This window comes from Stegostoma tigrinum, chromosome 7 (assembly GCF_030684315.1).
Source record: "Stegostoma tigrinum isolate sSteTig4 chromosome 7, sSteTig4.hap1, whole genome shotgun sequence".
NCBI classification, from domain to species: Eukaryota; Metazoa; Chordata; class Chondrichthyes; order Orectolobiformes; family Stegostomatidae; genus Stegostoma; species Stegostoma tigrinum.
This window is the reverse complement of record NC_081360.1, coordinates 61,627,792-61,650,806: the sequence shown is the minus strand read 5'-3', so window position 1 is coordinate 61,650,806 and position 23,015 is coordinate 61,627,792. Positions and strand designations below refer to the sequence as shown.

At 38.4% G+C, this 23,015-nt stretch overlaps 1 protein-coding gene across 1 annotated transcript in view; it reads left to right on the top strand.

Moving 5' to 3' along the window:
- Positions 1-352: 352 nt before the first annotated feature.
- The window catches only part of LOC125454399 (potassium voltage-gated channel subfamily H member 7-like), a 462,102-nt gene continuing 439,439 nt past the window's right edge, over positions 353-23,015 (top strand). Inside the window, exons 1-2 of the mRNA XM_059647318.1 lie at positions 353-1,019; positions 8,678-8,908. Coding sequence (XP_059503301.1) covers positions 944-1,019; positions 8,678-8,908 — 307 coding nt within the window. The 5' untranslated portion in view covers positions 353-943. The remainder of the gene's footprint in view (positions 1,020-8,677; positions 8,909-23,015) is intronic.

The following is a 23,015-nucleotide window of genomic DNA, read 5'->3' as shown; positions in this document are numbered from 1 at the left end:
AATTCAGAAAACCTTTGTTTATTCGGGTTCACTTTAGATTGGTTTACACATATATCGAAAAAGGGGAATTAGGTTGACATCAAATTAGTTTTGTAACATCCGGATAAATATTTCTGTATCACGCTGTAAAATTCTTGTTCTTAACTGAGCAAAATTCCACTCCCGTTATTGGGGACTTAATGTGTAATAAAGCTTCACATTCAGAATCGCCTGCATCTAAGGACATTTATTTTGTTTACTTGTTAATCGCACCTGTTTATTTTAAGGGTGCTCGATAATGGCTGTTTGTGTGTAGGGTAGTGTTTTACTTTTCTGAAACACTTGCGTCATTTCAAATTAAATTGGAGTTGTGTTTCAGTACCTTGGACAGCCACCAGCGGTTCTCGAGCAGTGATTGTTTTCACAACTAATTGTAGCGACTTGGCGAACATCGGATAAGTGGGCATGTTCCGCCCTTCTTGCTGTCTGCAGGACTTTCCTTTCAATCCCGTGTGCTGTTTCGTGAACCTGATTTGTAACATAAAGTGGAATGGGGAGCGATCAGTTGAGTACAGACACGCTCGGGTAATCAGAGCTGCGTGTGGAGCCGAGGGGAGCGTCACCCGGGCTCTCAAAGCTGCTGATATCTTCCGTTCAACAGCACCCTAGCGTTTTGAGGAAAACATCCTTTGGAAATTTGCGATGCTTTTGTTCCGAGAAGGTGGACCGGGGCATTGTTCATTGCCATTCTCCGCGCTGGTGCTCGGGTCTGCTGGGGGACCCTGAGTTCTGGATGTTCGCGGAAGGTCTGGTGTTGCCAAGCGGTGAGAGACTGTGTTGTTGATGATGCTTTTATGACAAAGGGACGATCCGAGAGAGGCAGAGTGGCTGTTAAGAGGAGCACAGACCGAACGGATCGCAAAGGCTCTTTCAATCGGGGCAAAGCAACCACATCATATCAAACATGCCTGTGCGAAGGGGGCATGTTGCGCCGCAAAATACCTTTTTGGGGACCATTATACGGAAATTCGAGGGCCAAAGTAAGTAGAAAAATACACTTACTGCCACGTTTCAACGTCTAGTCAGTCCGGATGTGTGGCGGTGGACTGCCCTTTCACAATTGATCTTCGAGTTTTTGTGGCAGTCTAATTAGGAATGTAAAGGCGGGGTTGCAATTCCAATGTATATTTTTATTTTAGTTTGCAAAAGGTTTTTGGTTTTGGTCTTCCCAAAATCCAGATGATAATCGAGAATTTCACTATTGTTTCGTTTTGGAAAACCGCAAGGAGGGACCCTCGGTTAATACACGGTTTACATAATTTAGGGTCGCTCTCAGCAGATAACTAAACAAACCAATGTGCAGGAATAAACTATAATTTGAAAAAAGAACACAGCAATGAACGTTGAAAGCAGTACTCCCCTGTCATGTGTGGAGTATATATCATGTGCCTCTATATTAAGCAATGGTTGAAATGATGTTGTAGTATAATGCTTTTGTACTTGGGGGAAAAAAAACAAAGTTGTATCATTTTTCTTTGTAAGGTGAACTGAGTAACACAGTGGGGTGGCTTCCGGGAATTGGTACCAAGATTCGGAGTCGATCAGCTAAAGATAAATAAAGTGACCTTTCTGTTTATGGTTGTTGAGGGTTTTACAATGTTAGTCCACGTCTCTGTGGACATGAATCAAGAGCATAAACCTGCCAATATAATGTGCTTGCATACAGGAGATAAGTTGGCGTGGTGAACCAATGAGCTAGACTAAATGCAAGCGAATTTAATGTGAACATAACGTTCATTAAATTTAATTTGAAGATAGAAAACATCAATTCCTTGATTGTGACTGCTATTTACTGATGAACGTGTACAAAAGCAGCAACATCTAGATGCTGTGACGTCAACTTGCTGCAAATTACAACAAAGTTGACTCAGATTTTTTGCTGTCAGGTAGAAACTAAGGTTGGCACAAAGCACAATATGTACAGAACATCCTTCTTCTCTGTTATAGAGTAACTTGTTTTATTGTTGGCTTCTTTTTATTTTAGAGGAACTGGATAAGTAAGTGGTGTTAATACTCAATGTTGAACACCACTTTTATCATGTCAGCTTTAAGTAACTCTCATAAATTACAGCATAGTCATATGTCAAGCAATATCACTTAACCTCAATCTCAGAACCACTCGTCTGTGATGCAGCTATGATTGTTTCACTTTTTTTTCTTTTCAATTTCCAATATTACCAACCCTGAGTGTCTCTGAGTGAGTCCAGTGTGGATTCCTGCTCAGTTGTCAACAGCTTTGTGATTGTGTGCGTACTGGAAATGAACATTCACCGCCCCAAAGGAGCCTGTACTCCCAATTATCTTTTTGCATGGCTTGGAGACAGAGAACATTTCAATCCCAAATAAGAATTAAGCCCTGAAACCTGACAGTAATATGTTAATTTCATCTCCCTTTTGCTTTGATCAGTTGTGTAGCCATATTTTTTAAAATACAGTGTAGGGTTTTACTTTGAGCTCCTGTGCTCCATAATAATCTATGTCTAAACTGACATGGCACGTTTTGCCATGTCCCCAGGTAACAACAGGTGCAAAGAAGTTTGGATCTCCCAGCAGCTGATTGCCATGGAAGACATGTCCATGTTGCACTGGACCTGTTTAAATACATTTATTGAGTAGCAATTTCACTTTTCATGCAGTTATCACAGTTGTTTTGTTTCAGCCCATCTTCGCATCTCATTAGTTGATTAACTGTGTTCAGGGTGTAATAGGTAAAGGGCTATTGAATAACATTTCAGGCCTTGTTAGCACTGCAGATTTATTCATTTTTCAACTGAATTTCTTAGAAAGGTGCAACATCATAAATCCAAAAAATATGGGAATTACGTGTATAATATAGAAATAGTGACTTCTGTTTCCAAATTAGAATTGGGCAGGTTTCATTGACACTTTATTTATTTGGAAGCTGTATTCTCTGGCACAATCTGGGAAAACTATGTTGCATTGCTCTCTACTGTGGATCTCTATGGCTCTCTGACACTTTCTGACAGCAACATGGATCTACCTAGACCACATGGACTGCACCAATTCACAAAGGCAGCTCCCAAAAATTTCTCAAGAGTAATTCGGGATGGATAATAAATTCTGCCACTGCCACTGATAGCCACATCCCAACCAAAAAAAAATGAAAGTCCCTATCCATTTGGATAATGCACAGTCAATCAAATTGTTGAACACATACATCTGCAATGTGCATCACCGCAATATTTAAACTTAAGGATAGATTGCAAGATGATCAGAAAGAGAAAGATCCAAAACAAAATTTGGATATATCCTGTCATTGACAAATGTGGAATCTGTCAAAGCTCCAATAGTCATATATTTCAAAAAATATGCTCCTCCGTACCTACAGCTTCAGTGTCAAGGATGGTAGTTTATGGGAAAACTAGAGTCCACTTCACTCTCACTCACTTTTACTGCAAACCATGCCAAACACAATTTTGTAGGAGACATTCACATAAGATAGCATAGATGTACCAGAAGTGTGCAGATTATGAAGATCATGAAGCTAGGTATGTCTAACACTGATTTGATGGCTGCTTATTGCATCATCTTTACTCATTTCCTCTCTATGTATTCTGCCCCTCAAGTCTGTTCTACCACCCAATGGAACCATGATTGATCTGTAGTCTAATTCTTATATCTGCCTTTGGCCCATATCCCTTTACACCTTAGCTTAATAAAAAAATTATCTATTACAGATTTAAAATTTATAACTGATCTAGTAGAATAAGGCACTGTTCTAATTAAGAACATCACTATCCAACTAGTTGGCTTTTTCTTATTAATTTCTACCGTCTCTTGCAGAAATTTTAGTAGTACAGGTTGTTTGGAGGAATTCAGAAAAGTTAAAAACTTCTGTAGGGAGTTGTTTTGAATGATGCAAAGGAATTTGTTCCGACAGCAGGGTTGTGAAGTAAATGTTTTGCTTGCAGTTATGAAGCTAGAGTTGCGATGGGCCTTGAGTCTCAGCATCAGAGGGAGATGGAGCAGGGGCATTGACTAAAATGAGCTGCTCACAGAGGAGGAGAAAGAGGGGCTTAACTGCCTAAAGTCTTCAGGCAGCACACTTCCCCATTGTAACTAAGCCTGAAGTCATGTGTTTCACGTCTGTGCTTCACCAAGAACTGTGCCACCTCTTGAGCCACAGAGCAGAGTGAGAATACCGCAGCCAGCAGCTAGGAAGTTGTGGCTCTGAATTTTTTTTTGCCAGGGTATCCTTCCAAACTAGAAAATGTGGCTCAGAAAACATCCTTCAATTTCAACACCCATCACTGTGTCTGAGACATCTTTGTGTCAGGAAAAGTCTCTTCATTGTCTTTCCTCTAAACTCTGGCCTCTGGTTCTGGCTTTGCCAATGCTTCAGTCTTCCTATTATGACAGTGTGTCATTTACTTTACAGACATAACTTTGCCTGCATTGTATTTTGATGACAGAATGTGCCGAAACCACAAAGAGTACAACTCCCTCAATGTGTAGTTGGCATATGAACAACCCAGCACTATTGTGCTGGTGAACTCCTGCTAGCTTGACCACTGTCATGATGTATTCATTTTGTGTAAGTTCTGTTCCTGCAATCTTTCAGCCACCACATAAAGCTAGAGGGTGTCTGCTTGGTGATAAAAACAATGCTGAGGTTCCTGAGTCATTCTAGTAATTTACTAAAGTTCTGTGAGAGCCTCCAAACCACTAACAAGCACTGGTATCTACACTCATAATTGGGATTCTGAGCCTGTGAATGTAAGCCTTGTAGGGGTGCCAAGCCTGAAACAATGAGGTAAAGCTATGAATTTCAGTCAAACTGATATAGAAAGTTTCTGCTGCCTTTTTAGTATCATAGAACCATTGAATCCTTATTATGTGGAAACAGGCTATTCAGCCCAACAAGTCCACACTGACCCTATAAAGAACATCACACGTAGACCTAACACCCTACCCATTCCCTGTAACCCTGCACTTCCCATGGCTAACCCACCTAACTTACTCATCCCTGGACACTATGGACAATTTACATTGCTAATCCACTTAGCCTGCACATCTTTGGACGGTGCAAAGAAACCAAGTGGAAACCCACACAGCCATGGGGAGAATGTGCACATTCCACATAGACAGTCACTTAAGGATAGAATTGAATGCCCCAAGGCAGCAGTGCTAATCACTGAATCACTGTGCTACCCCTGAAGCACAAATCAAGCAGAGTGTGAGAGATCATTAGGTCCATGGTATGTAACATAAAAATGTCCTACTGCAGATATATAGTCATCTCTCAACAGTATGAAAAATAAGAATTGATGGACTCAGCAACTGATGTTGAGGATCAAAGCTGTAGCAGTGACCTCAATAGGACAACTGGAACGTAAACATATTCTCCAATCACACATAGTCTGCCATGGAACAGGACTATATCCTCTCCAACCTTACTACCAATAGCAAGATATTTTTACAACATTGTACTACACATCATAGATATTTATTCTGCAAAGCTAGATAAGTCAAACCCTTATTTGAATAGTATTTATTGCATTCCTGCAATGTTCGAAAGACAAGAGGATATTTGCAATCAATGTTTTAATTATTTTAATGCCACTGTTATTGTGTAGCCAGATACAGAAGTTAAATCACACGCAGCAGGATCCACTAAACAGTTTTGAGATGAATGGTCATTTAACCTACTTTTGTTGTTGAGAAATAAGTAATTATTTTCCAGCATACAAATAGAACCTCTTTGTTGTTTTTCACATAATACCATGGGATTCTTTTCCTTCACTTGATCAAGCAGGTTTAATTTTATTTTCACCCAAAAGTTGGTGCCTCCAACAGCATAGCACTATATTCTAGTGATAGATTAGATTGTGTTCTCAAGTCTATAACTTTCTGATATAGAATGGCTGATGATCATGTCCACCACGTTATTTTTTTTTCCTTCAGCTAAACCACCTGTGGCCAAGGCAATCATTTTCCTCCTCCAACAAGGAAGCGTAGATAATGGATATACTTCCAATTCTCAGATTGAAGCTACCAGGGATCAGCTATATTGTTGTCCAGCTACGATTGCCAAAGATTATATTCCCATCAAGACTGTTCAGGTATATGCCTGTAGCTTCCAGGGAAAGAGTAGAGATCAGGGTTAAATTTTCCCTCCCAGATGTAACAAAAAAATTTCTCATGCTGACTGAAAGATAAATACGTGTGCCCCGTTATAGTAATGTATCCTCTTTTCTAAGACAATTGATATTGAACTCCTACCCATGCTTGTGTCTGATTCTTGTTAGTATTGCAATGGCAGAAACGGCAATGAAGGAATGGACAATTCAATTGATAATGATATCTCACAGATAATATTCAGGTTCATTTTTAGAACTCTAGCCCAACCTGATGAGACACCAACGGACCTTTGTAACCCCGTTAAGATCTTGGCATTTATCAAAATGATAATGTTTTATCACTGACAATTTTTTTTAATGTGCCTCTAAAATATAAATTAAAATCTGGAAAACTTTTGGCAATACACTGAAACCAACATGTACATAGAGATGTACAGAGGAATATGAGTTTTATGTTTCACACTAGGAAAGGCACAACTGAGTTTGAAATGATTTCATGAAAATTATTTACCTCTGAGAGTGCACCTAACCAAGACAAGCTCAAATTGTTTTAGAGTTTTAATCTCATTTAGCAGTTGTTCTGATTGTATTGGTTTAATTGTGAAAGGCAATTTAAGACTTGTATACAGGTCAAAGCAGCACTGATATAGAAGGACATATTCCCTGTGAAATTCCCTTTGTTGAACATGTAATTAATATATACTCAAAACATAGTAGTTTTGTCATCTCACACCTTTTTGAGCAGGAGAAAAGAATTGGCAAAAATAAATTTGTAGGATGTTGTTCAGGGAAATTTCTCATCACAGCCTTCAATACAATAATGCTGTTTTAATGTAGCCCTATACTTGTGGAATTACAATGGATCCTAGTGATTATCAAATCATTATACATTTTTACATTGCTGGCATAAAATTTTGCTGATAAAGGCACATTTTCTCAAAGATTTATCATGACAGAATGTGAGAAAAATAATTTGAAGACAAAACCAGCAGTTTATACTTTATGAGAGGAGAATGCTTTTTGCTCGGCAGAGGTATTGCCACAGAAAATGATGATCGACAGCTAACTGCCATATTTTGCTTAAATTTCAAACCAGAATGCTTGACTTTGATTGATCAAGGCACTGCTATGTAAAAGAACCAGTAAATGGCTGTTCATATTTTGTTGAGTGGAAATGAGTACATATTCTTTCTGAATGCAAACATGTGGACCCTATGCATTAACACATGTAGATTCCAATACACGCTAGTGCACCACATTGTGAGCCTAACTGTCATTCCTAAATTGTTGTCAGTACAATTCTTTTGCACACTCAGGATTAGCCAGAAAATGTTGACTGAAAGCAAAATCAAACTTATCATTGTGTGTTGTGAGCTTTACAAGGATACATTAGTTGAATATGGTCAGTACCTTACTTGTTGCTAACAACTAAAGAGATGTTATTCATGATACAATCTGCAAGTCTCTGGAATGTATGGCTTACATAAATGAAATTAATATACCACATTATTCATTAGTGTGATAGGCAGAACATCACTTTGCCTTAACAGCAGCATCTTGTTGGTGGCAAACATCACTTGCACTGCTTCTGCATTTAAATAGCTTGGAGGAGCTAGTTTCACCAGTTTCTCAAACCTTTGCGATAATTTAGGATAATCTGAAGTCGACTGAGTACTTTTCAGGATTAAAAGTGACAGCCTTAGGTTTGTTAATGCGTTTGTGCAATGTAGGCTGAGAATTTATCTGATTAGGGTAGCCATTATACTGCAGGATGTCTTTGATATGCCCCATTTTGTGTGAAGCTTGCATGGTGAATAATTGGTTTGAGCTCTAATAATGAGGTTGCTGATAAGGCTAATCATATAGCATGAAACTGTAAGTATTCCAACAAGTACAGCAATTAGTGAATATTGACGAAAGTAGAGAAGTCCTGGCTGAATTGTGAACTAGGACATTAACTAAAGGGAGCTCAACGATTCCATTTCAAAGATGAATTTGACTGCAGAATGGAGTCCATTAAAGAAAATCTTACATGCAGCTGCAGACTAACGTACATCAAATGTATCATCAGTGTATTGGAAATATGCATGTGATTGGAGGTTAAGCAATATTGTATTGAAGGCACATTTCCTGTGGAATCCAAGCAATGTGTTTGTGAGATTTGGGACTACCGAGATATCATGGAAACATCATGTTTTTCGGCATGCGTGATGTTAAAATTGAACTCCTCTGTGCAAGTTGCTTAATTCATAAGTTTAATGCAATACTCAAGTTTGTATTACTAAAAGATTGTTTGATAGAACACTTAAATATAAACGTTAAATAGGCATAAAGATACTGTACGTTTTGTGTTTGAGCAATATTTTCAAACTTCAACAATTTTGGAATTGTTTTTATTATCATGTAAAACAAACCTAATAGATTGTCTATACAAACAGTAGTGGTTAATTATCACGACTAGCTAGTTATTAATCATGATTTTCAAGAACAGGCTAGTGTTTTGCATTATCCATCATTATGTTTCAATTTCTTTACAGACAGAAAATTCATCATTGCCAATGCAAGGGTACAGAATTGTGCAATTATCTACTGCAATGATGGCTTTTGTGAGATGACTGGATTCTCGAGGCCGGATGTTATGCAGAAACCTTGTACCTGTGATTTCCTGCATGGTCCAGAGAGCAAGCGACATGCGATTGCCCAGATTGCCCAAGCCCTGCTTGGCTCAGAAGAGAGGAAAGTGGATGTCATATTCTATCGCAAGGATGGTAGGATGAAGAATTGCAATTTTACTTAGAATGTCCTGAATTAATTCAATTTATAACTTGTACTTAACCAACACAAAAGGGCAGATTGAAATGAATTTACATTAAATTTTAAACTTAACTGTGTAAAAAAAGTACAGTGGTTCACTAAAATTCATTTGAAAATGTGTTGGATAATTTAATTAATTTATGGACACAACAGTGAATAACATAGCTACTCAACTGTAATTGTAGAAACTAAAAGGTAGAGTTAGGTCTAAATTCATGGAGGATGATCCTTCTAATATGACCATACCAGCTTGAATGTTTTTATAACCATAATTTTATAGCTTGTGAAAAATTGTAATAAGACTTCAGTAAATTTCGTGACAGTGTAGCCCTTTTCTCAAACATTTGAAGTTCAATAAACATTTTTCAGATCTTTCAATCACATTCACTGTGGTTAACTATTGTAATTAAAAATAAGCCACTTTCTCAATTAGTCAAAAGTCAGATTGAGTCATTGAAGTTATCCACCGAGAATCAAAGAACTGACACTTTGGGACAGTTTTCCTGCTGTGGAGTGATTGAGATGTTGGTGACAATTTGAATATAGCTTGTGGAATTAATGTAGTGCAATTAAATTCAGTCACAGCACCAAGGAGCCTCCTTAGTAATGCTCTAAATCAATCAGGCAATTTAAGCTGTAGTTAAAGCAGAATAAAGCAGACCAAATCAATTTCTGTTGGAATGTAATATTTGATTTTCCTGTTCTCTTCATAGTTTTTCAAGAAGGAGTTGCCAAAATTTATAAACCCACCATGGACAGATCCTATCCCAAAAGAAGTTACAATTATGCCATTGTGAGATGAGCACTTCATTGTTCATACATCTGAGCTAGCAAATCACTTACATTTATTTCCAAAAATTAAAATAACTTGGGTTCAAAATTGGTTAGAAGGTCAGAAATGGAAAGTTAGGCATGGTGATTGGTGGACTGTGATAAGTCAGCTTCTCACTATTTTTTTATTTATTAAGACTCGAATGAAGAAATAGGGAAAAACATATACACATTTAAGTTGGTACTAGATTCATTGGAATATGCGTATTGTTCACCCATCCAAAAAGCTGGAATTAAACATAACTGGATTAAATGAATGGTTAAAACCATGGCAAAAAGAGTGCATTAGGGGAAAAAGTAGATCTGACAAGTAAGAGTATTTTACTCATAGTGAGAGACCAGGAGATGTGGTAATGTGAGACTCCTAGTACAGAAATCATTAAAGTTAGTTGACAGGTATAAATTGCAATCCAAAATATAGTGAAAGGTCGCATAAACCTAACTCCAATTCTCATGTGCATTTGATATTGAAGGATAATCTAATCAAGATGTTTAAAATATTAAAAACATTTGATAGGATAGATAAGGAAAACCATTTTCTCTATGGAAAAATCCAGTACTAGGTTTTATTGGCCCAAGCAATGACATAGTAATGTAGACAAATTGGCAGCATTCTCTATTATCATGCCTTTGAAATTAATGGCTTCTGGAGTTTGCACATGTGCAGTTAGATGTGAAAATGCAGAATGTGTTGACAGTGATTCTACTCTTGTCCATGAAATCCCCGGAGACTGCAATCAACATAAAATAACTGATCAGACAATAACTTACATTTTTCCACTAATGGCCTCACTGTAAAATCGCATGAAAAGGTTAAGCTTTGTTGAAAGTGGTGTAACAGGGGTTTTCAACAGCACACAAAGTTTATAATTCCTGCTGAACAACTTCAATGGCTTAGAAAACCTAACTTGCTAATTGGTTTCTCTGCTTTATTGAATTAGTTTTTCATTTTAAGCTTACATTTTTTTTATAAACGTGCTTGTTAGTTTCTGTTTCTCGTATAAAATTAATGTGTTTGTCCCAAATATTTACTGATATTAAACATGAAAGGGCATTCGTTCATTTAATTCCTAGTTTACTGTGCATGAAAATACTTCAATCTGCTTGATAACATAACTGATTCAAGATACCTGGAGATTTCGCTGATCTGTAAAAAGGTGGGGAAATTCTCTGCCACAGGAATTGATAGATCTTTGCGGCATTTTCCTTTGGAATCAGTGGTGCACAATGTTATTTCACCTCAATTGGAATATTTGGACCAAAACCTTAAAATGAAAGCCAATCAACAATAAAATCAGGAAGCATTTCCTTTTAAGATAACAAGGTTTAGAGCTGAATGAACACAACAAGGCAAGCAGCATCAGAGGAGCAGGAAGGCTGACGGTTCAGGCCTAGACCCTTCTTTGGAAATGGAGGAGGGGAAGGGAGATCTGAAACAAAAAGGGAGAGAGGGTGAGGCGGACAGAAGATGGATAGAGGAGAAGATAGGTGGAGAGGAGACAGACCGGTCAAAGAGGCAGGGATGGAGCCAGTAAAGATGAGTGTAGATGGCGAGGTAGGGAGGAGACAGGTCAATCAAGGGAGGACAGATAGGTCAAGGGGGCAGGATGAGGTTAGTAGGTAGGAGATGGGGGTGGGTCTTGAGGTGGGAGGAGGGAATAGGTGAGAGTACAGACAGGCTAGGGAGGCGGGGATGAGCTGGGCTGGTTTTGGGATGCTGTAGGTGGAGGGGAGATTTTGAAGCTTGCGAAGTCCACATTGATGCCATTGGGTTGCAGGGTTCCCAAGCAGAACATGAGTTGCTGAAGCTTCAACCTTCAGCTAGCATCATTATGGCACTGCAGGAGGCCCAGGATGGACATGTCGTCTGAGGAATGGGAGGGGGAGTTGAAATTGTTCCCGACTAGGAGGTGCAGTTGTTTAGTGCGAACCGAGTGTTGGTGTTCTGCAAAGTGGTCCCCAATCCTCCAATTGGTTTCCCCGATGTAGAGGAAGCCACAACTGGAACAGTGGATGCAGCGTACCACATCAGTATTCCCACCTTAGTAGAAGGTTCCATCACACCCCCTCGCTGCAATAACAACAAAAATGGAATCCCCCTCATTCTCACATACCACCCCACCAACTTCCAGATCCAACGCATTATCCTCCGACACTTCCGCCATCTGCAATCCGACCCTATCACCAAAGACATTTTTCCCTCCCCACCCTTATCTGCTTTCCGGAGGGACCACACTCTCCATGACTCCCTTGTCCGCTTCAAACTCCCTTCCAGCCCCACCTCACCCAGCACTTTTCCCTGCAACCGCAGGAAGTGCTACACCTGCCCCTACATCTCCCCCCTCACCCCCATCGCAAGCCCATCTGCTAATGTGGTATACTGCATCCGCTGTTCCTGTTATGGCCTCCTCTACATTGGGGAAACCAAGTGGAGGATTGAGGACCACTTTGCAGAACACTGACACTCGGTTCGCACCAAACAACTGCACCTCCTAGTCGGGAACAATTTCAACTCCCCCTCCCATTCCTCAGACGACATGTCCATCCTGGGCCTCCTACGCTCAGTTTGCACTAAACAACTGCAACTCCCAGTCACGTATCATTTCAACTCCCCCTCCCATTCCACAGATGACATGTCCATCCTGGGCCTCCTGCAGTGCCACAACGATGCTGACAGATGGTTGCAGGAATGGCAACTCATATTCCGCTAGGGAACCCTGCAGCCCAATGGTATCAATGTGGACTTCGTAAGCTTCAAAATCTCTCCTCCCCTACTGCATCCCAAAACCAGCCCAGCTCATCCCCACCTACCTAACCTGCCCTCCCTCCCACCTATACCCTCCTCCTACCTCAAGCCCCACCCCCATCTCCTACCTACTAACCTCATCCCACCCCCTTGACCTGTCTGTCCTCCCTTGACTCCTCTCCTTGACTTATCTCCTCCTCACCTCCCCATCCACACTCAGCTTTACTGGCTCCATCCTCGCCTCTTTGACCAGTCTGTCTGCTCGCCACCTATCTTCTCCTCTATCCATCTTCTATCTGCCTCCCTGTCTCTCCCTATTTATTCCAGAGCCCCCCAACCTCCCCACCATTTCTGAAGAAGAGTCTCGGCCTGAAACGTCAGCCTTCCTGCTCCTCTGATGCTGCTTGGCTGCTGTGTTCATCCAGCTCTACACCTTGCTATCTTCAATTCTCCAGCATCTGCAGTTCCTACTATCTCGGAAGCATTTTCTTGAATACAATGTTTTCTCAGAAATCAGGAGCTCTCTTTTAAAACGTGATTAACAGGATAATTCATGCTTTCAAGACAAAGTTAGTCAGATCTTTGCTTGATAAGGGTGTCAAGGAATATAGAACAAGACAGAAAATAAGAGTTGAGGATTCTGTCTAATTGATTGCCAGTTTAAAAATCCCTGCCCACTTTTTGCCCACAAATGACCAGATGAATAACGATTGCTTTTCTATTACTCCTGTTGATATTTGGATGAGAATACGTAAAACAAAGATGCACCAAAACAGGTTTTATTCCAAACAACAATTAAACTTATTTATTTCTAGTCAGAAGCACAAAAATCTGCTTACTGGGTTTTCAACAGAAGTTGAAATTGTTTGAAAAGATCCTTTATTGATGTTCCCTACAATGACTACTTTTAATGTTGAATGAAACAAAGTTCATAGATTATTATTGCTCTTGTTGATAATATGCACTTGTGTCTTATTTTACAATGTTGTTCTATGGAATAACAAAAGATATATAGAGCATTGTGAAACTATATGGGTTGAATTGCTCTTTGTCATCAACATAACATGGATTCTTAGCAAATTGTAGGTCAATTGCTTCCCTGTGCTCAATCTTCTTTCTACTGAAATTCATAGAATAACAGTCCAAAATCTTTTTGAATACGTATTTTCCAATCTCATTGTCACTTTTACTCAGTTTGAAATTTAAATTCACGTATATTTTTTATAAATCAATTTTAAATAAAAATTCCTGTGGTGATGAATTGGCTGCCATTTCTCTAACAGCGTATCTTGCTTTGCACGGCTAAGTTCATCCACAGTAGTTTTGTTGACTATGATTCTGTTAAAAGAAAATATTAGTGCAGCCATCCTGTGTTACACAATTTTAAGTTTCCAATCCATACAAACTACTTTTTTGCATTTAATGTTCTCCTAGCTTTATCTATAATTTCCAGAATTAGTTTAGCTCAGATTTTCCAGTTGCTGGCAATCCTTTATGAGTTCACTCAGCAAGCCATCTTTTAACTGAATGGCTCCTAGGTATTTAAGCGTGGCAGAGGGTAAAAGAATAAAGTTCTGTCTTAGCCCAACATCCAACCACATTTGCTATCCAAAAGGGTGTTGACTGAGAACAATAATTTTGATTGGTTTTGCCTCCTAGACTGAATAACATAAAAATAAATTGTGATGTCATACTACCATTCTAGCCAAGATTATTCAGCTCACTAAAGACTAAAAAATATATCAGGATAGAGCTTTTTATAAACTCAATGGCCAAGAGGGCTAAGATTTATTGTGCAACAAAATTCTGTGAGTGAAATAGTTTCTTTGCAAAAGATTATATATTTTCACTTTGTATGGTTCTTGGGGAGGTGGGGCGTGTACAAATTGGACGGGTTACAATGGGACTGGGGACAACGTATAGGAGAAATGTTTGCTAGCGCAATTGGGGAGGGTTTAAACTAATATGCCAGCGGGAACCTATGTAAAGAGTCATAGAAGAAGGCAGCAAGGACAAAAACAAACACTAGAAAACGAAACAACAAATGGATTGGTGGAATTGGTGGCTTAGTGGTTAGCACTGCTGCCACGTGGCGCCATGGACTTGATTCAATTCCACCCTCGGGAGGCTGCCTGTGGGGAGTTTGCACACTCTCCCTGTTTCAGCGTGGGTTTCCTCTGGGTGCCCTGATTTCCTCTCACAGTCCAAAGATGTGCAGTGTTGATGGATTGGTCATGCTAAATCGCCCATAGTGCCCAGAGATGTTTAGGTTCTGTGAGTTAGACATGAGGAATGTGCCTTGTTGGGATGCTCTTTAGAGGGTTGGTGTGGACTTGTTGAGCCTGAATGGCCTGTTTCCACACTGTAGGGATTCTATGCCCATTACAGAAACATACACACACTGTTGATATAAGACAGGCTTGTGTAAAACACATCTGCTCACAAACCAACCTTGGATTTTAGCATTTTGGGATTTATTAAATGAGAACATAAATCACTACCTGCAATCTGTTACCATTACATTTCACTGTAACGTGTAACAGAGACAATTTTGAAGGAATCTGTTATGATGTACTTAAGTAATATGAATATTAATGCAAGAATACTTAATGGAAAACCTCCAGGCAAACATTAGCAGAATACATAGACGTTGAGAGTTCTGGGGAAAATGCACATTTCCAAGTTTGATACATTCAATATTATGTGTTTATGTTGCTTGTTTTCAAATTTACTTTTATGAAGGGTAGTTTCTATGAGATCAGTGATTTAATACAGAGAAACTAAATAATTTAAAAGCATTGAAAATGCATTGTCGATGTATCAGAACTAGAAATTGATTAAAACTCTTTGTATTTCCATGCTGCAACACGCTGAGTTCTGAAACTATAAATAGTTCATCACACTGCACTCACATAGCGGCTTTAAAATCCTTTATAAATAAAACTTACTAACTTTGCTGAATCTGATTGCCAATTCATGTTGAACATGGATTTCAATCCTGAACCCAATAGAAATTAGTTAAGAAGACTTAACTACTGTTAAAATTCAGTTGGCAGACAGTCGTTTCACTTCATCAATCAAGTCTGGATTTAAACTTAGATTGTAAAGCAAAACGTCAGAACAACCTCCATTCCTCATGAAATAGATATTGAACAGTAGATCAGAGTTTGAAACCTACTATTTGGAGACTCATGCAGGAGTATATTTAGCTACTTAATCTTTCACTAATGTTCAGTTTAAAGACAGTTTATTCAAAGAAAAATACCAAGTAAAAGCTAATAACTGCTTTACATGAACTTCAAGAACATCAGTTTTGCCATAGCCTTGTCATTCACAAACACATTTACACGGCAGTACAAAAGTCAAGCAGTACTATATTTTCAGGATGATGTTGAATAATAGTTAGATTGTCACTTTGCCTGGAGTAAGCCCTGAGATGCAAATCTTATACTTCTCAAGTAATTTCATTTGAACTTAACATTCCAGTTGCTAAATTAATAGCTGCTCTGATTTAGTAAACTCAAATTGATTCACCTTTTATGTGGCTAGTTAGATGTAATCAAATGGATTTATTTCCAAGAAACTTTGAAAATTATTTATAAAGCGCTATTGTTTAAGGAAACCAAAGTTATAGAAATTTTGATGTAAGTAGAATAAATTGTTTACAAATATTTGAAGAGATTAAAATGAAACCAGAATTTATTTATATATGTACATTCCACATGGATTCATACTCCTCTTCTGATTGTGAAATTGTTTTTATATTGAATCTTTCAAACTTACTTGCTAAGAAAATTATTCTAGTAAATCCTGCAGCACTGCAATGTTAATAAAAACTATATAGTAGTGACGTTTTGAAATATGTGACAAAGTCATACTGAAGCTATTTTAGATCATCAAATTTGGCACATTAGTGAATTGTTAGTAATCTTAAGAGGTTTGACGGATCATGCAATAAAAGTTGTCAATCAAGTTGATTTAAAAATACAAGTGATGTCACCCAAATTATTGTAACATAGGTCTGAAAGGCCCATTCCTGTGCTGTCCTGCTCTATGTCCTCTGTTCTATGTAGATTTCCAGGAGTGAATCTTTTCTTCCCTTTATGAATCAATGAAAGCGAATGATTCAAGGGAAAACAAATAATAACAAATGTGTGTTAACAATTTAACAATTAAATATATTCAGCACAATTTAATGTCAATGTATTGATGCTGAAGGTTAGCAAATATTTGGCATTGTTTCAAAGGCTTTTTTATTTTGGATAATAGTAAAAGAAGTGAAGAATAATTTGTTAGGTTGAGCCGTAGTGCTACGTTTGTCAGGAATAGATTTGATAATGCAAATAAATTAGTTTTGATTTGTAGTTCATTCTGACAATTAATCATATTGCCTAGCTGAATCACACATGCTGGGGTGATACAACTCATTTACACAGAAGCAAATTATGTAGTTCGTGTAATATTTTTCAAATAGGCTAATAAATCAAATCATCTCACATGTCTTTTTATACTGGATTAAACTCATGTTACATGATGTCACAGAAGATTTAATTTGAAATAACTCCACAGAGGCTGGCATCTCATCACCAAGTCACCCTTTATTTACATGTGGAAAGTCCTTGATTCTGGCACAGCCTCATCAGAGTCAGCAACCAGAATGTCAGAATCTCTGGCACTCCTCTTTTTATCTGTCATCCAGGGGTCCCTAATTGTACCAGATTAAAAGCCACAATCAGATAACTCCTATTCAATGTGGTCTGGTTGGCTGACCTCACTAAAATCCCCATAGGATGTCTTTTCAAAACAATGGAAGTGCCATTGTGTTATCACTTTTGTGGTTGTGAGAATGAGGCCAATTTTATTAGCTGCTAAGGGAGGCATTATTGTTTATGGTATCATTTTCTCCAGTACATAAATGAATGGAAAGCATGTGTTTGATTTTAAACATTGGCCCTAGGACACCAATTTTCACATGTTTACTATAAAATTGGGAAGTCTTCTTTCCACTATCTTATTTAAAATTCCAAACAGGGACATTTCAAATTCATGTACTGAGCATGCACAGAGTAATACCCTGAGACACAACTTCAGGGCAGTAGGCATACGCATTTACTAGAAAACTACTTTGTTGAATGTAAAAGATTATGAACTGATTATTTTGACTTCCAGTGTAAATTGCCATTTGTAAATTTATGAAAATGTTGGTTTCATTTTCCAAGCCAATGCCTCACATTTGCCCAGTTTTCCATAAATTTGGTGCCATTCCTAGGTTCAACACAAAGGCAATGCAAATCATGTTCTGTTGGACTGCATATACTATTGCTGATTAGAAGTCAATTCCTTATAAATTAATACTACTTGGCAAAAAATTTCAGTGCTCAGAAACAAAATAAGTGAAAGTTATTTTGCATTGTAAGTGTTATATTCTCTAATAATTTTATTAAAATTATTTGGTGTTTTCAGCAAGTTTTAAAACTATGTTTATAATCTTGCTTTGTCACTGAGACGAGTCAACCCTGTAATTTTGCTAACTCTTAATTGTGCTTTTATATGGAAACAAAAAAATCTTCCTTACTGCTGATATGGTTACTTGTGTCTGCATCCAAGTTACATGAGAGGACATAAATGTCTTATTGTTAATACAGAAATTTCATGTGAGAGTGAGTTAGAAGTTTATACTGTAAAATTTACATGCATTTATATACCAGCACACATGTTGAGATTTTAGTAATGTAGCTTTTTAAAAAAATCATTTATGGGATGACCCAGCATTTATTACCCATCTCATCTTAATGTCCTTGAAGGGGCGCAAATGAATGGCATTCTTGAACTTTTGCAGTCCTTGGAATTTAGTACACCAACAATGCTGTCAGGGAGGAGTTACAGGGTCTTGACCCTGTCATTGTAAAGGAACATTGATATAATTCCACACAAGGATGGTGATTGTCTTGGAAGAAAGTAGCAGTTGGCCGTACTCCCATGCATCTACTGCCCTGTCTTTTAAATGGTAGTGGTCACAGGTTTTGGAAAGTGCTGTCAAAAGTGTTTTTGTGAGTTCCTACATCGCTTCTTGTAAATGTTACACACTGTTGCATTGTTCATCAACAGCCCACTTGATTATCACCACATCTTCAAATGTTAATTGACTACACCACTGCTGCATTGTTCATCAGTGGTGTAGTGAGTTAATATTTGAAGATGTGGTGATAATCAATTGGGCTGTTTTGTCCCAGATAGTGTTGGGTTTCCTGAGTATTGTTGGAGTTGTACCCAGCCACAGAAGAAGAAAGTATTCCATCAGGCTTCTAACTCATGCTTTGCTGATGGTGGACAGATGGTAGATGATAGGGAAACAGAAGCTATGATCTATCTGTCATAAACAACATTCAAAACAATGCAAGTAAATTAAGCATTTATTTCACACATTTCCCTTTTAACATTGTGCTTCTTATAGAAAGCTCAATAATCTGCAGCTATTTAATGTAAGACCATGCGTTATGCTCAGGTCACAATGAAAAAAGGAGGATAAGCATTTTTGTATGATTTTCAGTATTTAATAAATAATATTTGGGTCTTTTCTGATGTTCAGATCTGCAAACTGGCTGGCGTATGCCCAAACTACATACATGTACATATCAAGAAGAAAAAATGTCTCTGAAAGTTGACAGTTTCTTTCACAATAGAATGAGGTCAAGCTGCCTTAGCCTTACCAAACCATAAGGCTCAAAAACAGAAATTGCTGAAAATCTCAGCCGATCTGGCAGCACCTGCGGAGAGAAATCAGAGTGAACATTTCAGGCACAGTGACTCTTCCTCAGAACTGATGGCAGATAATTATATCAGAGATAATGGGAACTGCAGATGCTGGAGAATCCAAGGTAACAAAGTGTGAAGCTGGATGAACACAGCAGGCCAAGCAGCATCTCAGGAGCACAAAAGCTTCATCAGATGAAGGGTCTAGGCCCGAAATGTCAGCTTTTGTGCTCCTGAGATGCTGCTTGGCCTGCAGATAATTATATGTTGGTTTGTATGCCACAACTTGCATACTTGCTAAACTTGGTATTAAAAAATTGCCAATTTTAAATGCACCTTCGGGAGCTGGTCAGAAAAGTTAACCCTGATTCCTGTCTACAGACGCTGCCAGACATGCTGAACTTTTCCAGCAATTTCTGTTGTTGATTTCCAGCATCCACAGTTCTTTCATTTTTGTTTTTAAAACAGACTATAAGGTTGTTCCTTTATTAGACAGAAAGAGACAACTGTTGGTGATTTAACCTGAGGGTCACCACATCTCAGATGAGGGAAAAAGTTGAGAAGGAAAATCTTTCAGACCAACCTCAACTGGTGTGCGATTTGAACCCATACAATTACTATTCCTCTGTATCACAAACTGGCTATTCAGCCAACTGAGCTAGCTAATCCCTTCACATGAGCATAACCTATCAGTGAATGTCTGCAATTACAGTTTAACAATATAGTAGTGGAAAATTGCACCGTATGATGCTGGCAGATTTTTCTTTTCATCCAACTCTTGGCATCTCCCACACCATCTCTATGGTCTCCTAGAGCCCTACATTCTTCTAGGATAGCTCCATTTCTCCAATTCTCATCCCTTGCACATCATAGATTTTAATGGCTCCATTGTAAATGGCTGTACTTTCACATCCCAAGATCCCTGGCTATGGAATTCCCTCTTTAAAGTTCACTTGAAATCTTCCTTTAAAACACTCTTTAAAACATTCTTGCTTGACCAAGCTTTTGTTCAGCTGCTGTAATATCTCCTCATGTCACTGAGTGCCAAATACTCCAGTGAAGGACTTTGGAATATTTTATAATGTTACACACAATATATAAATGCTACTAGTTGCTTTGCTTGAAAACACTTTTGGTTGTTGATTAATGAAAAAACAATAATGCCACTCAGGACTCAGTTTGATACTCTGCTTCCCGAGTCCATTGAATCCAAGAAGTTTAAGTTCACCTTCAGGAGCTGATCTGAAATGCTAGAACTCTGTACCGAGGATGGTATAATTCTAGTTTTGCATAACGTCACCTTTAACTCTCCAGGGTAGTGCATTGCTTCATCTTGGGTGCATGTGAAATGCATTTTTGAACATAGGAGCTGGTTCACATTCCCACCTTCACCATTTCTAACGTCAACAACTAGTCAATAACAAGCACAGTTCTGCACCTTGGAATGTAAAATGCAGAGCCAAAAATGTAAACTTTGGATTAGCTGGGCATCAACAACAGAGTAACAAGAATTGAGATTATATGCGGAAAGTATATGAAATTTAGAAAACAATTTGTCACGGTGGTTTCACCCAAGCCAACCCAGGATTTGAACTAGTTCTCAGGTTAGTAAACTGCAACAACTGTACTCACAACCCTGAGAATTAGGGGTCATGATACCAAGGTGCTGATATTCTGCTGATCCTGGCCTCAGATTTCTGTCTGCTTACTATGACAATGAAAGAAAAGTTAATGATCACAGTACCTCACACTCAGGTCAACAATTAAGGAATACTGAGATAACAAGGTGTAGAGCTGGATGAACACAGCAGGCCAAGCAGCATCAGAGGAGCGGCAAAGCTGGATCTCGGCCCAAAACATCAGCTTTCCTGCTCCTCTGATGATGCTTGGCCTGCTGTGTTCATCCAGCTCTACACCTTGTTATTTCAGATTCTCCAGCATTTGCAGTTCATATTATCTCTGAAACAAGTAAGGAATACTGTTTAACTTGGACACATTTCTTGAGCTGTTTCCAAGTGGCCATTTTTAATGTGCAAGAGGATTAGATCGGAATATCTACTTTCTTTTATCATTAAAATGCTGAATGTTGAAGCTTATGGATCCTCTGACAACAAGTTTTTCACCCATCCCAAACCAGCAACAATTATATCAGTGCTGCTGGAGTCATTGGGTGGTCTATTCCCCAAATCCCCAAAGGCCAATTAGACCCCTAAATAAAAATGTTACTTCTATTTAAGACCCTATCCTGTCATCAATAGAATTTTTACATGAAGTAGGTGGGCAATGTGGGGTGCTTGTTCCCCCAAATCCCTGGTTCCCCTCTACCTTTGGGTGTATGTCAGACTCACAGCCCTGATGCTATGCCCTCCCAGCCTGGCCCTGATGATGATACACTACCAGCAAACACCTCCCCCTACCTTCCATTTCAATAGGTTGCATCTCCTCAAATGTTGGGACTGTTGTTATGCCAGCTGTGGCTCCTGATCCTGGTGGCACTACCTGGGCCAGATAGCTGACAGCCACTTAGTTGACTGGTAGCCCTCAGGCTATGATGTCTTGCTCAGATAGAGGCAGAAGTCATGTACTAAACCGATTAGTGCACCTCTAAATAACTATGGCTTGAGTGGGATGTTGCAAGTATACCAGTGCCCCAATAAATACGATCCTCTTATAGTCTAGGTTTAAAATGTGCCTTGGCATATATAGGCATTATACTGTGTTTAACATGTTGCCAGATTGTGTTAGTATCCATTTTTGATACAGCTGTGCATCTCTCACTTTAGAGATTGTCATCTGAAATATCTGTGTGTTTTGATTGATCAAGACCAATATCCATGTACTATTTCTGTGTTGTTTACATTCCTAAATTATACTGCTTATCCTGGTTGCAAAATTAGACACATGGGCAAAATACATATCAATCTGCTGGTGGGCAAATGAGTTAAACTTAGCAATGTGAATACAAGGAGCCAGTCAATCTTACACGTGAACTGTAAAAGCACTAAAAGAAATGCACAGCTTAGTGCACTTGGGAATCAAATCACTGAGTTATATTGCCAGTTTATTATTATAGTGTACCTTCAACCACTCCCTTTTAATATACAACTGGTGATATGATTGTAACCTATGGCAATGAATTTATACCACACCCCACCTTCAAACCAATTAAATAAACAGTTTTAATTAGCAGGTCTCTTTAACATAATCTGTTCCCCTTCTATTTCATGTTATCTTGTGCATTTCCTCATTGATTTATCTTTTTTTTTCACTGTATAGCAAACTTCTTGCCCGTTCTGTGACGATTTCAAAAATCAATGTATTTTTCTTGTTTCACTGCAGTTCGTCTCTGAATAACCTGTTTTGTTATTACATTCCACTTTGATCCTTCCTGTTCAGTCTGTGTTCTCATCCAACCATTTTCCTTTCAGTTCCTTGAATAATAATCTAGCCACTTAACTTTTCTCGCTCCCTATGTTATCCAGTTTCTTCTTCAATCTATATTTAGGTCCTGTTTTATATCAATACTTTCCTTGCCTTGTATTTTTCGTATTGATCAAGTATCATTTAAACATTTAATTTACTCCATTAACACAGCAACATAGACTGGTCGTTTTGTACTGAATAAAAGATGTGCACTAAGATATATTTAAAATATGTTGCATATTTGAAGCAGAACACTGTAAAAATGCAACTGCAGTTACACAAAAATATGACTATACACAGTAAGTCTT